The sequence below is a fragment of the Sinocyclocheilus rhinocerous genome, unplaced genomic scaffold, assembly GCF_001515625.1.
Source record: "Sinocyclocheilus rhinocerous isolate Xijiao unplaced genomic scaffold, SAMN03320098_v1.1 scaffold486, whole genome shotgun sequence".
In the NCBI taxonomy this organism is placed as follows: Eukaryota; Metazoa; Chordata; class Actinopteri; order Cypriniformes; family Cyprinidae; genus Sinocyclocheilus; species Sinocyclocheilus rhinocerous.
The window spans coordinates 230124-248148 of NW_015661373.1; the positions used below are offsets into that span (position 1 = coordinate 230124).

Below are 18025 nucleotides of genomic sequence, written 5' to 3' on the forward strand. Positions count from 1 at the left end.
GTCATTTCATCTACTCAAGAGGTAGAGTACTTAAGTGCTCTCTTTTTCAGATCGGATTGCAAGATACCCCTGAAATCAAAGACTTAATCTATCACTAAGGCCCTTTTGGTGTATAGTTACTAGTTTTTGAATGATGAGAAATGCTGTGCAAAGTTTATGTTGACTTTTTTATGAACATGATAAAAGAATACATTCGTGCAAAACTGGACAGACAGCTAGCACACAAACACACATATGTACACAGACATATGTTAAATAATGCACAAAAATGTGTACACAGTTACATGATAATCCAATATCCTTAAGGGATTTGTGGTATTACATTTCTGCCATTAAATCTCTCATTGACAAATACTAAAAAGCCATTTATATGAGCTCAGAATGCACAAAACATACATGTTGTATTACGTATAATGGTAAATTGGTTTATTTTCAAGATTTGCTTTATTTTTACCATTGAAGAACTCTTGTGTTGCAGCAGATGTTGATGTTGGGCAGAGCAGGAAACATTTTATCTGCTTTTCAGAGTGACATCCAGCAAGCTCTTCTGCTGGTGCGCCCCACCAAACTGATTAGTTTTGTATTTGTGGCCTTGAATGAGTTTTCTGGCTTCTCCTCTGACCTTTTCAAACAATATGGGGTTTACCGTACAGAACTGCCACGCTGCATGTAGTGAGATAATAGTGTGTGACAGTACTGTGATGTCAGCTGTATTCAACTGCTGGAATGGAATCGCTACTTCAACCATTTCCAACAATCATACTTAACTTAGTTTTATCTGTGTTCCCATTGCTGAAGTTATTTTACATTGTAATAACATTTCCCAATATCCCTGTTTTTACTGTATAACTGATTAAATAAATGCAGCCTTTGTGAGCATAAGAGACTTACTTCAAAACATTTAAAAAATCTTACTGAACTGTAGTGTTTGTTTTCTATTGGTCTGAAGTCTTGTAATAATGTGGCCACTGAGTGTCTCTTTAGTCTCTAACAGGAAGATGAAGAACGAGGAGTCCACTTCCATTCTGGATCAGTTGGACGTCCACATGGTTTATGCTACACTAGTTAGATTTTTCCCTGATGCTTTCATGCGCAAACAGAACAGAGGGGGGGAAATCGACCAGTACCTGCTCTGAGTCTCTGTGGAGAGGGATCTGGCTGTGCTGTTTGTTTGGGATCAACAAAAAGTTCATTGTATATTCCCAGGACAGGTTCTTTCATTAGTTCTGAGTCAGAAAACTTCAGAACTTTCACTAGTTGCTTCATAGTGGAAAGAGATTAGAATGGGGACGAGCTCTGGGGTGCTGATTTTCATTCTTGCTAATAATTGTGAGACGGTTCGTTTGAATGAAAGTTGATGGTGGTTCGTACGACAGGTTGCATTCTTGTGTGAAATATGGAATCATCTCAAGATTAATCAATAGATGACACCATTCTTTATTGATTTCCTGAAAAATACTATTTATGTTGAAAGAACTAGACTTTGCACAGGATGAATTTCAAAACGCCAGTGTCTTTAATGTATTTTCTCTTTCTTCCACTGTAGGTGAGTTCATAAAGGCTCTGTATGAGTCTGATGAGAACTGTGAGGTGGACCCATCCAAATGTTCATCTAGCGATCTAGCTGAACATCAGAGCAACCTCAGGATGTGCTGTGAGCTAGCCTTCTGCAAGATCATTGAGTCTTACCGGTAACTACTGTGTGCTGTTGTTGCCAGTGATGCATTTTATTGCTCAGATGTGTTTTTGCTGCTTATTTTCTCAGTTATGTTTCAGTTAGGTATCAGCTTTATCTCAGGTGTTTCTCCTAAAATTAAACTAGAGAGACAATATATGAGTGTAGAGGTATAAAACGAAGCAGGGTAGATAAGCAATAATAATAATAATAATGAATGGGATAAAAGGATAATAAATAATTTGTGAAACCTCTTACCAGTAGGAATAACTGTCATTTTGTCAGTTTTTTTTTTTTTTTGGTTTCCATCGAAATTAAATGTTGAACTCTCCGCTCCTCAACAGTGTGTTTCCACGGGAACTTAAGGAGGTGTTTGCGTCGTGGAGACAGGAATGTGGTAACCGAGGGCGACCAGATATCAGCGAGCGTCTTATCAGCGCCTCATTATTTTTGCGTTTTCTGTGTCCGGCCATCATGTCGCCTTCTCTCTTCAACTTGACGCAGGAGTACCCAGACGACCGCACTGCACGCACACTCACTCTTATCGCCAAGGTTACGCAGAACCTCGCAAACTTTACCAAGTAAGCATTTCATTAACTCCAGTGTGAGTGTGTGTGATTGAATAAGGAGAGAGTGCTTTCATGTTTCATGATGGAGCTGACGAATGAGTTTAGAAATGCCTTAGTTTGATAGCTTGTGATGTTGTTATGAGCACAAATACTATTCATAAGAATGAAATGAAGTTAATAGATATGATTATAGAGTCATTAGCATGGTTAATTGAGTTAACGCATCAACGAGTCATTCTTATTCCTGCTTTCTGTCAGGTTTGGTAATAAGGAGGAGTACATGTCCTTCATGAATCAGTTCTTGGAGCAGGAGTGGACCAACATGCAGCGCTTCCTGCTGGAGATCTCCAACCCAGAGACCATCTCAAATACTGCAGGCTTCGAGGGCTATATTGACCTGGGCCGTGAACTCTCCACCTTGCACTCCCTTCTAGCTGAGGTGGTGTCCCAAATGGACCAGGTTAGCCTCTTCACCCTGTAGTTGGCTCCAGTTGATCGTTTTTGTAGTATAAAGAGTTTCAGCAGGAATGCATTGTGCTGTTTTACTTGAGACCTGCATAAACTGCAAAAATCCTTTTCTAATCAGTATTTTGGAAAGATGGGGGGGGGGAAACAATATTTCTTACAAAAAAAGTTAAAAAAATTTTTTTTTTAAATGTTCAATTAAATAATATTTTTAAAATTGAGTATTTTATACACTTGTATAAAGTATAATATTAATATTAGTATTCATATTTAAGAAATGTCATGCATTTTTGTTCTCAAGTAAGCTTTTGCAGTGATCATTTATTCGCTGATGTTCAGACATTCAGATTTCGCCATGTCTTCAGTGTAGTGTTTGCTGTATAGTGCATTGTGATTGGCCGAACACCGCAAGCACTCGTCGGGAATGTAACGGCCCTTACCATAATCGCGAGCTTCATCTTTCAAAATAGTGGCAGAGTCTTAACTTTGATCAAGAATATCTCTTTGGTTTTGAGACTTTAGTCTTTGCAACTTCAGGGATCTTATCTATGCACAATCAGAAAGGAAAACTTGAAATCGCATCATATGACCCCTTTAAAATCCTTAATTTTGTTGCTTTTAAGGTTCAGACCTTAGAAGATGTGTTCACCATGTGTTTGTTTCTTTATATCTTACTTTATACATATTTTTTAAGGAAATTATCTTCTAACCCTCCTCCTCCTCAAATGCTAAATATAGCCTAGCTTGTGTTTGCCCAGATTTTCCACACTAAGAGAAAACGTCCAGTCAAAATGCGTTTAAACAAAGTTGCATTTATCTTCAGCCTGTGCCTGTATGCCGGTACACCACAGACACTGCCTACAGCTATACAAACATTACTAATTAAATTTGTAAATCTTGAATATTCTAATAGCAGCACTTTGTTGAATTATTCAGATCACGTTAGGTGGACATTCTCTGAAAACTCGTGCCCTCTCAATGTTTGAGTTCTACGTGGGAAGTCCATTAGTCCCTAAGGCTGCCACAGACTGATAGTGGTCAGACACAGTTGCCTTCTGGGATCCATGTGCATAAGAACTGTTAATTCTTAAAATAATTTGTAGCCATACATCCATGAACATGTTGTAATTATGAAACATAATTCTTATAAAGCTAGACAGATTCAGCCAACCAGAATGTCACAGAATCAGCCAATTATCAAATATTTAAATCAGTCAAATTTGAATTTATCTAGATTTTGTCTGTTCCATTATTAAATGCTTTTGGAAAAGATCAGTCTAAAAAAAAAACTGTGCAGAAAGGGTGTCTCTTGCCATGTTTTTTTGTTTCCGTCACATGAATACATGAAGCAAGTTTGTTTCCGCCAATCTTAATTGGGGCTCCATAAAGTTGTTATTAACCATAAATTTACACAATACAATGTAGTTCTAGATAAATTATAAATATCTTGGTGAGCATTATACACTACTGCTAAAAAGTTGGTAAGATTTTTAAATGTTTTTAAAAGAAGCCTCTAGTGCTCACCAAGCTGCTTTTATTTGATCAAAAATACTAATAATAATCATTTTGTGAATAATTTTTGCAATTTAAAATAACTACATTTCTATTTTAATATTTTTTAAAATGTAATTTATTCCTGTGATGGGACAGCTAAATTTCTCTGATCTTCACTGTCACATTTTTTTTAAAGTTCAAAAGAGGCATTTATTTGAAATAGAAATAGTAGGTCTTTGCTTTCTTATTTGATCAATTTTATGCATGTTTATATCGTTAAATCTTACTGATTCCAAAGTTTTGAACAATAGTGCATATGTGAGGTGTACAAAAATATATGTCATTAAGTAAGTTTCATTTTACACAACTATTACTCAAAATTCACTCTTGAAAATACTTAAAACAGGACGTTTGCAGCTCAGGCTTTTATAAATCAGTCTGCAGATACAGCTGTCAGTTATGGCTAAAGATTGTTGGATTCATCTGCCTTGCGTGTATATCGGTCTATCACTAATGTACTGTAGCGCTTTAGGGGGTAATTAGGTATTGTTGAGTGATGGATACACCATTTACATTTAAAACATTGTCTGATGCTTTTTTATCCAAAACAGCTTATAGTTCAGTGAAGTTATACTATACATTTTATGTTTTATGTTCTGTTGTCTTCTACCTCCATTCTCAGGGGGGCTAAAAGAGAGTTCTGCACAGATATAAGAGATCTTTGGGCTGTGTGTTCATTTTCAATGGGATCTTTCATCTATGTCCTCAGAGTGCTACCTCCAAGCTTGGCCCGTTACCTAGAATACTGAGGGATGTACATGGAGCATTAACAAACCCATTGAATGTACAGATGAGCATTCCTCCTGATCGTGTTCCCTCCCCTCCAACCCCTGGATGCAGCATCTCCAGTGGATTACAAAAGATGGCCATCGACAGTGACCTACCAGGGTAAGCCATGAATCAGATCCACTGCATCAAATTGTTTAAACTGTAACCAATCAGAATCAAATATGTCCATAATTGTACATGGCTGTGCAAAAAAACATGCTGTAGATTTCATGATGAATAGGTATTCTGACAATTCAGCTTCAAGCTCAGTGTTACTTCAGGCAATGACACAAAGCAGTGAAGTACAGCTATATTGCATACGTACTCATCGTTATCTGTCACTTTCAGCCACAAAGACTGTCCTCATTCCTGTTCTTAAGAGTGCGCCCTTACTTTATCCAGCAGACTGCTCTTCTAAAGAGAGCGGCTCATCTTTATCTGTCTAGCTCGCTGCTAATGCCCCACTGATATTTATGAGAACCAGAGCGAATGAGAGGCCTGTAATTGTAGTTCACACACACACACACACACATTCAGGGAAAGGGAAGATAAATATACTGGGGGATCAAAAGAGATGGAGGCTGCAAGGAGAAAGCATCGAGTGAACCTTGTTGGTTGGTGTCTGGATGGAGATTATCATTAAATAAATTAGCTTTTTTTTTCCACATATCCAGACAATAAACAGTCTGGGTGGAAGTAAAGACAGAAAGAGATGCATAATAACTTTGCATTCTCTCTGATGCTTTATATCTGTCTGGAACTGTCTAGCATGGCATTTATGCATGTTTGAGGAACACTTGTGGGTTATGAAAGGTTTTGTTTCTCAAACACTACACTACTACATTATTAGGGTCTTGTGATTGATATGTTTATAGATAATAGCTCTGTTCCACAATCTGAGCTGCCTAGGTAGGCAGCATTTTAAGACATCTGGTTTATTCCCAATGCTGTTCCAAAAGGTCAGCAGCAAAATTATGCTCATGCTGACTTCTAAGATACCATCTTGGACACCATCACATAATCTTAAAATGCATTGCTGTAATTAAAGTATAAAATCCGCAGACTATAAGCTCTCAGTTTTAAAAAAAATACTATTTTACTCATTATTTGGGTCTGCTAGCTATTTTGTGATTGTTAGATTATAAATGTGTTATCTTAGCAACATTCTAACCAGTGTTTGGTAACACATATTAACTAACTAGTCAGTTTGGTGGTTTATGGTTCATAAATGTAGCGTCTGGACCAATCAAACACACAATTTTGCATTTGATTTAACAAATTAGTTATTCATTAGATTAACAAATCGTCATAGACCCCTCACCCAATAAACTGGGTGCCAGGATGTCTGCGAACGACACCAGGCCCCCCCCTGGTCCCCATGGCAACCAACCCTGATATCACTGGTTTTATGGCCCAAAGGAATGCGGGTAGAGAAAATCACTACCTTTTCCATAGGAAGAGACACAATGCACAGTAGAGTGAGAAAGTTATTTCCTTTAACCAGGAAATTAACGTTCTTAGAGTTGACAGACAGTTGACCCTGAGAGGTCAAGTAAATACTTACAGCGGATCTAAATATTTATAGTTAATTATAACTAGTTATGATTAATTATTCATATTTCCCCAATGAGCTGATTCGCTACATAAATGTCCTTCAACCAGTTCCATGTCTTTAATTTTTTTTAAATGACCAAAAATTAAATGAATTAAATAAATGCTGTTTTGTAAACGAATGTCACTGAGATTTTTTTTTATTAGCAACATACTAACATCAGCATTGTGAGTCAAGTCTCTCATGCTCTTCACAAAAGGAGTGATGGATGACACACTAAATTGCTGCTTATATAGGGTGTTTCAAATCAGTCCATTAGAAGGCTGTTTCAGCTAGGATGCTGTCTGTGTGTAGACAACAAGGCAGCACACTAGATTTGAACAGAGCTAATGTGTTGTCTTTCTTCTGTTAGCTTCTTTTTTCCCAACATTTGTGTATGCATGGTATTTCAAAGCTTAGAGTGTTGAGGTGTTAGCTTAGAAGGTTCCATTTCAGCTAGGATGCTGCTTTAATAGGGGAGCTGCCTATGTAGACATCAAGGCAGCAGCAAGATTTGGAACAGAGCAATTTGTGTACTGTTCTCCTATACTGTGCATGTTTAATTATTTACACTCTGCCTGGTCCTTGTCTCCATCTCTTCGCTTTACTAGCCCGATGGACTTCACTCGCCTTCCTTCCCCCACCCCTGAAAACAAAGACCTCTTCTTCGTCACACGCTCTTCTGGTCTCCAGGGCTCCCCTGCCCGCAGCTCTAGCTACTCCGAGACCAATGAACCCGAGCTGGGCCTGGCCAATGGTGGCAAGAGCCTGTCCATGGTAGACCTGCAGGAAGCGGCCAGGGCGTTAGAACCCGTCGCCATCCCGGCAGGGATCACTTCAGAAGGTTTGGGTGAGGGTGCCATGGTTCCCTGGAATGCACGGACTCCCCAAGGCAACGTTGCCGGAGGCCCTACTCTTCACAGGCCAGGACAGACTCCCACTACCCCAGGAACAGAAGGGGCCCCAGTCTGGCCTACACAGCTCTTGGCCCCGCTATCCTTTCAGAATCCAGTGTACCAGATGGCAGCAGGGTTGCCCGTGTCAGCTAGAGGGAATGCGAGTGGGGATTCTGGGTCGGAGTGTCACAGCTCCGTCAGTTCCCATAGCAACAACGAGGAGGGTCTTGGAGGAACCAAACACACGTTCCTTACCCAGGGAGCTTCGGTGGGGGAGGAGTTTGCAAGGCGTTCAGGAGATTTCTCGAGACGACAGCTATCGCTAACAGACGCGCATCATGGAAACCAGCCTACGGTTCCACGACAGATCAGCGCTGGTCCTCAGCGGCGGATTGACCAGCCGCCACCACCCACACAGACTGCACCCAGAGGACGAACTCCACCCAACCTATTGAACTCCAGCCCCTACCCACGGCCTCCTAATAACACTGTGATGTCATCATCACCTGACTGGCCTGGAAGTGGCGCACGGCTTCGACAGCAGAGCTCCTCCTCTAAAGGGGACAGTCCGGAAATGAAGCATCGCGCACCACATAAACAGGTGCGTATATGGTTATAGAGTTAAAAATAGATACTACACTAATGATTCCACATTTGTTTGTTTGGGAATGTTTAAAGTGACCATGAAATAAAAAGTGACCATTCTTATTTTTCAAAGGAGTATTGCCAGTGTTTATTGTAAAAAATGTATCCATGCACATATATTTTTTTTTTTTTTTTGAGATTTCATGTGCCAAATAGCAAACAATCCTATGAATTCCTGATGGAAAAAATAAATGTGGGTATGCATTAAAACAGGGAAGAAAAGACGATCACAATTTCTGCTTCATGCAAATCTGTTTTAGGCAAATCTGTATCATTTATCATGTATCTTTATCTTAACCTAGTAATTTTAATATATCTTGCGGCAAGTCTGAGTTAGAGGGCTTCGCTTGCTACCAATCACCCAACCCCCTGACATTGACTGTTGCCACTGGCAGTCATTTTCTCAACGATTTGACAATGAAGTGGACAGGAAGGGCATTTCCCATATCCACAATGCATTATTCTCTCTCTTGGGATTTGATTGATTGCTTGAAGTTATTGCTGGAAGCGTTTCTATGGAAACCACATGTTGCGCACACTTTTATTACATCGCAGAGCACCTCCAGGCTCTTTCTCTGACTGTGAAAGTCACATCTGTGGACTTTCTGTGAATACTGTAGTTGATTTTAGAATCAGTTCCATTATACATTTGCTGAAAGATCTAGCTGAACTATTGTTTTTCTAGCCTCATTGGCAAATTGTCTGTGTTTTAAATGAAACGCAGTGAAACGGCAGTAGGGTCAGATCTTTTCCTTCTATATTGTGAAGTACATCAGAATGGAAACAAGAGTATTGAAAAAAAAAAGGTAGGGCAGGGACTTGGTTCTATCGATCGGTTGTTGACTGGATGGAGGCAGATCAGAATGCAAGCTTGAGGTTGATTATAAGAAAGATTGACATTTTAATTAAAAAGTATGAGGTCAAAATTTAAATATGCTTGGATGAATTGTTCATAATAAGATCAATAATATGCATTTAGAAAATAGTACATTTTCATTTTTATGTTGACTCCAAGTATAAATCTAACATAAATGATGCTTAAAACACACAACAATTTGAAAACAAACCTAATGTAAGATGTTTTCTCTGAAAACAAATCTTTAATGCCTTGCATATTTTCACTTCTTAAGTAAATTTATTTTGTAAATAAAGGATGTTTCAATATTTTTGTTGGGAAATATGTAGTTCAGAGCTATGATTTCAAATTCAAGATACAGTCCCTGAAAATTTTATCTTAAATTTACTTCTGAGATAAATGTATTTTATTTTCAGGATGCTTAAGTATTTTTATTTGGAAAACAACAAAATGCTGATGAAGAAAGTAGTTTTTTTGCAGTATAGTTGAGGACTATAATGGCAATTGTATGATGTCATAATAACCAATTTGCATGAACTAAGTTTCTAAAGTATCCAAGCTTAGCATGCTATTATATATAAAATCATGCTTTCATACATGTTCTTTTTTTATTCAGCCTTATGTCATGCTAAATGTCATCATGTCCATGTTGCCTGTTGAGAATGCGATGCCCCTGGCATGACTTCTTTGTGTGTGTGAGTGAGTGTATCTTGTTTCATCTTCAGTTTATTCATGCGTATGTGTGTGTTTGTATATGTGTCCCACAGGCCCCATCCCCAGTGAACCCCAATGCATTGGACCGTACCGCTGCCTGGTTGATGAATGTGCCATATATAGAGCAGGAGTCTGAGGCGGAGCTTTGCAGAGATGAGCACACACAAGCTGAAAAGGTAACTGACCACCCACACACCATAGCAGCAGACTTTTCGGCTCATGCAAACACACTCTGGAAGGGAAATGAATCATCATCCTGCACTATTTTCACTCAGACAGGAGGATTCTCTCAGTGTCAGCAATCCAGCATTCAGTTGGGTGTTTTTGCATGCAGACTTCAGGGTGAAATGTGTAGGTTTTTTATGTTAAACTCCCAGTTTAATGAGCAGAGACTCAAAGTAAGCCATCTGTAGTTTGGCCTCCTGAAGAATTCTGTTTCAGCAATGGCAGATAGGGAATGGGCGGAAGAAGTGGAATGTTTGTAATTCCGTTTAATGCCACTAGTGGTGCAGAAATGTCACACTTCTTAGAATCAATTTCTACAAGTACTCTCAGACTTGTGTGTGTGTGTGTGTGTGAAAGAGAAAGAGACATACTGTAATACTCTGCTTCCTTGTTGCTGTTCTAATTCTTTGTACATCTGTCATTCTTTCTATTTCTGTTGTCCTGTGACTGATATGGAACTAGCAGTAACTCTCAGTGTTATTTTAGTGTTATTTATTTACTATTATAGCATTTATTAATATTTTGAATTAGCAGTTTTTAATTGTAATACTTTTATACTTTCAATTTTAATTTAGTTTTGTATGTGCTTTTGTCATTTTTATTAGTTTAAATAGTTTTTAAATAATTTTATATAGCTTCCATTTATCTTTATTTAATTTTAGTAGATAAACTTATTTTAGTTAGTTGCCAAGGCAACATTTCTATTTTTGTTTTTCACCAAATATTTACATTTTATTTCAGTAACTGCAAGCTATTTTTACTAGTTCAAGTTAACAACATAACAACACTAGTGATTCTGTGCCTCATACGAATAGTTTATAGTCATCGAGAGACTCGACTAACGATTGATGTTAGCATGTTCCTACACTAACATAACTTCTACAGCCTTTATTATATATCTAGGTTCATGTTAATTTCTACATATATTAATGGATTTTTAACATTGCAAGATTTATAAATTAACATTAGTAAATATATTATGAACGAACATAAATTAACAATGAACAAAAGGATATTTATAAATGCTGTAAAAGGTTTAGTTCGTTGTTAATTTATGACACCTAATGCATTTTTTAACTAATGTTAACAAATTGAACCTTACTATAAAAAGTTACTCGCAGTCATCAATAGTGTACAACTGGCACACCACATGTGATGCCACAAATAGAATACAGATACATTTCTCAGGTCATTTTTTTGATTTTTTATGATACTGACTTCTGGTTAAAATGAGGTGAAAGACCAAAAGAGGAATGTTGTTGTCTCTTGCAGTATCAGGCGGAGATCAGTATGCTGCAGGAGCGTCTGCGTGTGTCGGTGCAGAGGCTGGAGGAATACGAGGTCCGGATCAAGGGACAGGAGGAACAGGCGCAGAAGATGTTGCTGGAGTATCAGGCCCGACTGGACGAGTCTGAGGAGAGATTGAGACGGCAACAGGAAGACAAAGATCTGCAGATGAAGGGCATCATAAGCAGGTGGGAGATACTTGTATTATAAAGGCTAAACCAGAATGAAGGCAGATGGGCTGGTGAGGGGAGGAAGAAAAAAAGAAAGAAAGAATCTAGTTCACAACCAGTCCACAAATTGGCCTGAATGGGTGAAATTGGTGGAACTGAATGACACAAGTTCACCTTTTCATATAGTTCTTGAGTCAGATAAAAGTAAAATTACTTGGCTTGCGCCAGAACATGAATTTTACATTTAACAAACACAGAGAGGGCACTTTTGCCTTTCAGGGTCTACCACAAGCCTCTGATGCGGAGTGTCATTTTGCTTTCAGCTGATAGTGTATTAGTGGCAATCTGAGAAGACCGAGAGCTTTTAGAAGACTTTTAGCCTTCTTCAATGCAGAATTTACTCAGAGCTGCTTTCCTCCAAGACTGATCTGGGGCAGCTCTTTATGGCCTCGAGCTCGAACAGAATGGGAGGATGTATGAAGGCTGGACTGAGAGTGTGTTTGTTTTGTGTTGATGCAGGTTGATGTCTGTGGAGGAAGAGCTGAAGAAGGATCATGCTGATATGCAGGCAGTGATTGACTCCAAACAGAAGATCATTGATGCGCAGGTATGTCTATATAGTGTTGATGTCTTAGGTATGTCAGTTAAACCTTGATTTCCAAATTACTTTCTAAAATGTAATCTACTTTTTTTTCTAAAAAGTTCTTTTTATGTACTAATCTTAAATGTTAACATTTCAACACATCAAACGAATTTCACAGATCTTTGCCTGAAGGTTGTCATCACACCAAAATGTCAGTAGTTCGGTAAAATTTCATAATTGGTTGAATGAACCATATTGATGAACCAAGGAATAAATTAATAGCACTGAGTAGTTTCCTTGTTAATATCATATCCTTCCTCTTTTCCCTGTCATCCCTGTCTCCTTTTGCACTCTCTGTTCATAAGATATATAAAAAAAGATGTATGTTTATGCTGATGGCAAAGCTGAATTTTCAGCAGTCATTACTCCAGTCTCCAGTGTCACATGATTCCTTTTTATTGACCCCCAAACATTTGAGCGATGTATTTTTGGCATTTAAATTTCTGTCACAATCTCACAACCTCCCCTGTTGTTCGATTGGAACCCCTCGGGAAACTATGCTGTAGATTTTCTAAAGAAACAAATGTTTTTATTACATTGTAAGTGTGGCTGCCATATACGCATCATTAATCATCATTATGTTAATATTCACTGTCCTACAGTGAGAGCTGTGGAAATCTTTGCTCCGCAGATTAAAATGACAAATCCAGCCTAACATCAGTATTCCTGGCTGATGTCTACTTTCTGAAATCTAAACAACACACCACACGTCCTAATACTACAACAAAAGAAAATTCATATACATTTAATTTATATATTTACATCCAAGAAAACCAAATGGCTTGTTTCTTCTCCTTTCATGTACTCTTTAGGAAAGAAATAATCAATTAAACACTTGAGATTGAGTGTCGCCACAAATAACATCACAGCTGTGATTTGGTCACAGACACAAGCCAGATCCTCACAGTCGTGATGTTATTTATGATTACCCTCCAACACAGTTTAATCGATGATGTACAGCAATTTTGCGAAGTAAAACAAATCATAAATGAAATGATCATTTAGTATCAATCCCATTTGCCAAAAAAAGTAGTCCAAACAAAAAAGTGACTCAATACACGTTTTCATTCTACGAAATGGTCCACATTCAGCTGTTATTGAACAACATTGGGTCAATGCTTCTCAGCTAATCAGATTGCGTGGTCAGAATTATTGCCATTGCTTAGCTGGAGATCAACCAAACTGAATATCTCATGCATACTCATGTTCAGCAAATATATGCATAATTATGCATTCTCTTTGAATAGCCTTGTGCAACCAGAAACATGAATGTGTCTGTTAATATGAGAACCTAAAAGCTGATGACATGACCAAAATTTCCCCTAAAAATCACTTGATCAGTCTCTGTCTGGGCTGGATTCACTGTTTGCCAGGGCGTATTTATTTTCTCCCATTCTCGACCTGTTAACATCCAAACAATTACTCATAAAAATTCTTAGCTGAAATTGCTGGTGTTGGTATTTTCATAGGACTAATGGTTTGTATAGATGCTGAAATTGTCTCTCTCTGCAGGAGAAACGGATAGCATCTCTGGACGCGGCCAACGCAAGGCTAATGAGCGCCCTGTCACAGCTGAAGGAGCGCTACAGCATGCAGACGCGCAACGGCATCTCTCCCACCAACCCCACCAAGCTGCAGATCACAGAGAACGGGGAGTTTCGCAACAGCTCCAACTGCTGAACGACAGGTCCACAGAGAGACGCAGTGAAAGAGAGAGGACGTGAGCAAGTGTGCAGATATCCTATAAGTGAACACTGAGAGAAATACTGCAGGTGAGGATACTCAACACTGACCTATGACGGTCCGCAGAGCGTTTGTTTGGAAATGTGGAGCGAGATCCACTTTAAACATCCACTGGTGAGACTACTGTTCAAGTACTTCATGTTAGGACACGCCACTAGACATTCATTTGTGTTTCACAACAACTAACTGTAAAAGAAAAGAAATAAAAAAACAATAATACAGCTAACATAGTGACATTATACAGATACTAGGACCTTCTAGCCTGCAAAAAAAGTAATTTCACTTGATTTAAAATAGGTGTTCTCCATACAGCCTTTGAAAAAAAAGAAACTAGATTTTGTCACATTCATTTATAATGGTCTCTACTTTAATATGAAACTACAGAATGAGCAACTCTTTGTGGAGAAATTAGCGTTCTCTTCCTGTTTCTGTATCACCCTACATAGTGCACTTTGCCTCTCCATCATGAGAAGCCTTAAAATGTTGCATCTGAAATATCCCTCAGTCCTTGTTTTTATTTGATTTTTACAGTTCAGATGAACATCTGTGATAGATTATAATCTGCGTAGATTTTTAAAAAGTATATTTTTCATTCTCCTTCCACAAGTTTTCGGTTTATTTTCTTTGTTTTTTCTGTTGTTTTAGTTTTTTTTTTTTTTTCGGACCGAAATGTTCTAGTCTGTAACAAACACATTCTAAATGTCATTTCGGGTCCATTTTAGATATGCCAAGATTTTGAATTAGCACAGAGTGAATGTTTTAAACACTAGACCGGATTGACATGATTTTAGTTGGAAGTTTTGAAAACTGCCTTGTGTAGCTCATGTTTTCTTCCTATATTGTTTTGGAGAGTTTTGCTTTTTTTTTTATTTATTTGTTTGCATGTTCTCTTCATGGGTTTTTCTTCAGACTCATTTTTAAGCCTTTTAAAGTCATTTGTACAAGTGTGTTTATTTTTGTATATGTTGCTACACACTTTACATTTCAGCATTTAGAGTTTGTATATTTTTGTATTTAATAGCATATGTGAAGACTGCATTTATCATGATCGGCACTGAGGTGCAGCGTGGAGCTGCTGTTTTCCTTTAATTCGCTGGTCTTTGAGGAAGTGAGACACATGACATGTCTTTATTTTGATGCAAAGAGATACAGATACATTATAAGACTGCCTGTCATTGGACGTGTAAGATAGAGATGTTATTTTTAAGGGGAAACCTCTCTGTATATGGGCTCTGTGATGGAGTATTATGTGAATAAGTTAATGTTATATATAAAGCAAGTTTCACAGGAACAGCCGGGTGAATTGTGGGATCAGATTGAGACGCAGCGATCTTAACAAGCACAAAGCACATCTCTCGCCCCAGCTTCTCAAAGGCTTTAAAGACTATGCACTTTTTCCCTTTGTCGTGTCCACCTGAGTTTACTTCACTCTACAAACACGTAGCAAACTCAAGGTGCTCATTATTATTATTAAGCCAGGGAAGCTTTAATTTGTCATTCAGTTTCATTTGTAGCATTATCATTTGTGCCACTGTAGCCACACACTATAAACCCTTCCACACAAAGGTGCACATGCAGTGTAAATGTCATGAGATTAACAATTGGACTGTGTTACATATCTCAGCCAATCACATGCTCTTTTGATGCCCTGGTAAAGTAGTTTTGCATGTACTAAATGCTTCAGCACTGTCTGTATAAGGCAGATTAGTATCTAGAGCCATTTAAAATTCATTTGATCAACTTTTAAACTTGGCTTGGGGCTCGTGTGGTTGCACAAAAGGGAATCAATAATTATTTTTCACAAGTTTTCTCTTACAGAGTGGATGTCAGCTTCTCTGTTTGTTCATGTTCTGTTTTTAATGAGGTCTGAGAGGTTTTGCGGAGTCATTACGTCTATTTTCATCCACATGAGAAGCTACTAGTGAGTCAAAAAAAATGAAATAGTAGTTTAGAGCTTTATTGAATGAAAAAGACTTTTGCTGTCGTCTCGGTTCTTTTCATCAGATGTGTCTTTATCTGGCTTCATTTCAGTTCTCACGAGTTTAGGAAACTTTTGCAAGTAAAACTATTTGTGCATCGTTTAGGTTTTTTTAGTTTTGTTTTGTTTTTTCTTTCTTCTCCAAGCAGTCAATGTGAAATAGTAGCTACATGTATGTGAAATAAATGATATAAAGATATACAAATCTATAAATGAATACCTAAAATATGTTGTATGTTTTATAATCCTTGTAGAAAAGATTTTTTGTAAGTATGTTTAAAGTAAAGTATTGGCTGGACTCTTGCCTTGTTTTAGGACAATGACAAGAACAATAATGTACAGAGAAATTTGTCCATGTTAAGAACTATACAATTGTGGCTGTGCAATTTATGTACATTTGCAACTAGAATAATTAAAGTTTTATTTAGTTATTTCATATGCCTGCTTTGTTGTCTTCATTACTCAAAACAGTTGACAAGAGTAATGTGAGAGGTCAAGATCAATGAAATGTGCTTGGATATGGTCAACCTACTGATGGTCCATTTCTGATCCCAAAATCCAACGTCTTATGGGCAGTATTACAAATAAATTACACGAGTCAATCATAGCCTACAAAAATTGTGCTGTTAAGATCATTACAGAATTTTTAATTATGTACAACTGATCCCAGATATGTATATAAATATCCCTTTATGTATATAAATACAAAAAATAAGCAGCACAACACTTTTCAGCATTGTTAAAAATAATGTTTCTTGAGCACCAAATCAACGTATTAAAATGCTTTCTGAAGGACACTATAGACTGGAGTAATAATGACTGCTGAAAATTTAGCTTTGTCATCGGGAATAAAAATACCTTGCTAAGAACTGGAGACGTGTTTTCAAAATATAAAAAAAAAAAAATCTTTTGAATGGTAGTGTATGTGTGTGCGTGCGTATGTAACTGAAAAAGTAAAAACATACAAAATAATATTTTAAATGCAATGTTTATTCAACATGTCCATAAAAAATACATCTCAGTCGAGCCTAATTTGTATATGTAGATGCCTGCAGTTGCAATGTGATATTAAATGAGGGTTAAATGATCTGTGTAAATATGTGCTAATCTTGTGAGATGTCCACTTGCATTAAACCACAGCAAACCCCCTTTTTTCCCCTTCTGTCATAATTTCTACATGCAAGAGCAATTCAGTCAGTTCAAAGCTACAGAGAATGACTCAGTTAAGTGTAAAACAATAAATAATAAATCTCTACGGGTATAAATAAAACAACTCAGTAAACTTTGAGTGCACTTGGTGCCATGTCCTGGTGTTAACACCATTTCCTAACAAAAGGCCACCGTGTTGTTCTGCCTAGTCAGTTCAAGGTGGCCAGTTGAGAAAATTAGCTGCTTTTCTGAAGTTATGACAACATTTCGTCCCTTTAAGAAACACTGAATCTCGTGACATTAATCCCTGCAGTGATTGATTAACACAAATACTACCCATATTACCTGAAAGTAAGCATACTGTATGAGCAACGCGACAAGTCACATGCTCGTGCACATGCTGTCCGCACATTTAGCACTGAAACAAGTGTCTTGAGTATCAGTGTACTGGCATCAGAACACACACACACATGAACATCTTCAGTTACTTTTGTCTGTGTAGTGTGGTGAAAGAAATATCTTTATCTGAGCTGTGTATAAACAATTCAACTTGAGCTATATTGCACAGAGCTAAGAGTGAATGATTTAAGGTCCTCTTCTATCCTGGCTTCTATATGTTATGAAATTTGGTTCATTATTCTACCTTCTTTGTTTATTTATTCAAAAGCTCTGGAAGTTCCTCAGAAGACATGGAAGTGTTTGTTTGCATGTGTGAGATTGTCAGTTCTCTGTGTTTGCTTTAGCAGAGAGTTGCAGCGGCCGGTGGCGTCGGCGTGTTAGTGCAGGGGAGCTGAACGTGGTTGGCGCTGATGTTTGAGAGGCGGGGTTTGTGTTTGTGTGCGATCGGTGTGGCCGTGGCTTCTCACTGTGGCTCTGGCCCTCGAGGGCCCCCTCACACACCTCCAGCAGCAAGAGCACCTGCTCCCGCAGAGGTAAAGCCTTGAACCTGCGTGCTGCCAGGTAAAAGAAGGCCTCAATAAACGCCTGAAGACACATTCCTGAAAGAGAGAGAGCTTTGTTTTACTTGATGCTCAAAAAGAACCAATCACTTTCTTAAAGGGGTCATATGATGCTGCTAAAAAGAACATTATTTTGTG

General features: G+C 38.0%; 1 protein-coding gene across 4 annotated transcripts in view; it reads left to right on the top strand.

The window, feature by feature from the left end:
• The window catches only part of LOC107726296 (disabled homolog 2-interacting protein-like), an 81193-nt gene extending 64978 nt beyond the window's left edge, over positions 1 to 16215 (top strand). For 3 of the 4 annotated variants that reach the window (XM_016535835.1, XM_016535838.1, XM_016535837.1), the window contains 9 exons: positions 1547 to 1691; positions 2020 to 2256; positions 2503 to 2704; positions 4973 to 5151; positions 7231 to 8119; positions 9787 to 9909; positions 11231 to 11433; positions 11935 to 12022; positions 13571 to 16215. In XM_016535835.1, coding sequence (XP_016391321.1) covers positions 1547 to 1691; positions 2020 to 2256; positions 2503 to 2704; positions 4973 to 5151; positions 7231 to 8119; positions 9787 to 9909; positions 11231 to 11433; positions 11935 to 12022; positions 13571 to 13738 — 2234 coding nt within the window. In that variant the 3' untranslated portion in view covers positions 13739 to 16215. The remainder of the gene's footprint in view (positions 1 to 1546; positions 1692 to 2019; positions 2257 to 2502; positions 2705 to 4972; positions 5152 to 7230; positions 8120 to 9786; positions 9910 to 11230; positions 11434 to 11934; positions 12023 to 13570) is intronic. The other variant, XM_016535836.1, reaches the window with a different exon arrangement.
• The last annotated feature ends 1810 nt before the right edge of the window (positions 16216 to 18025 follow it).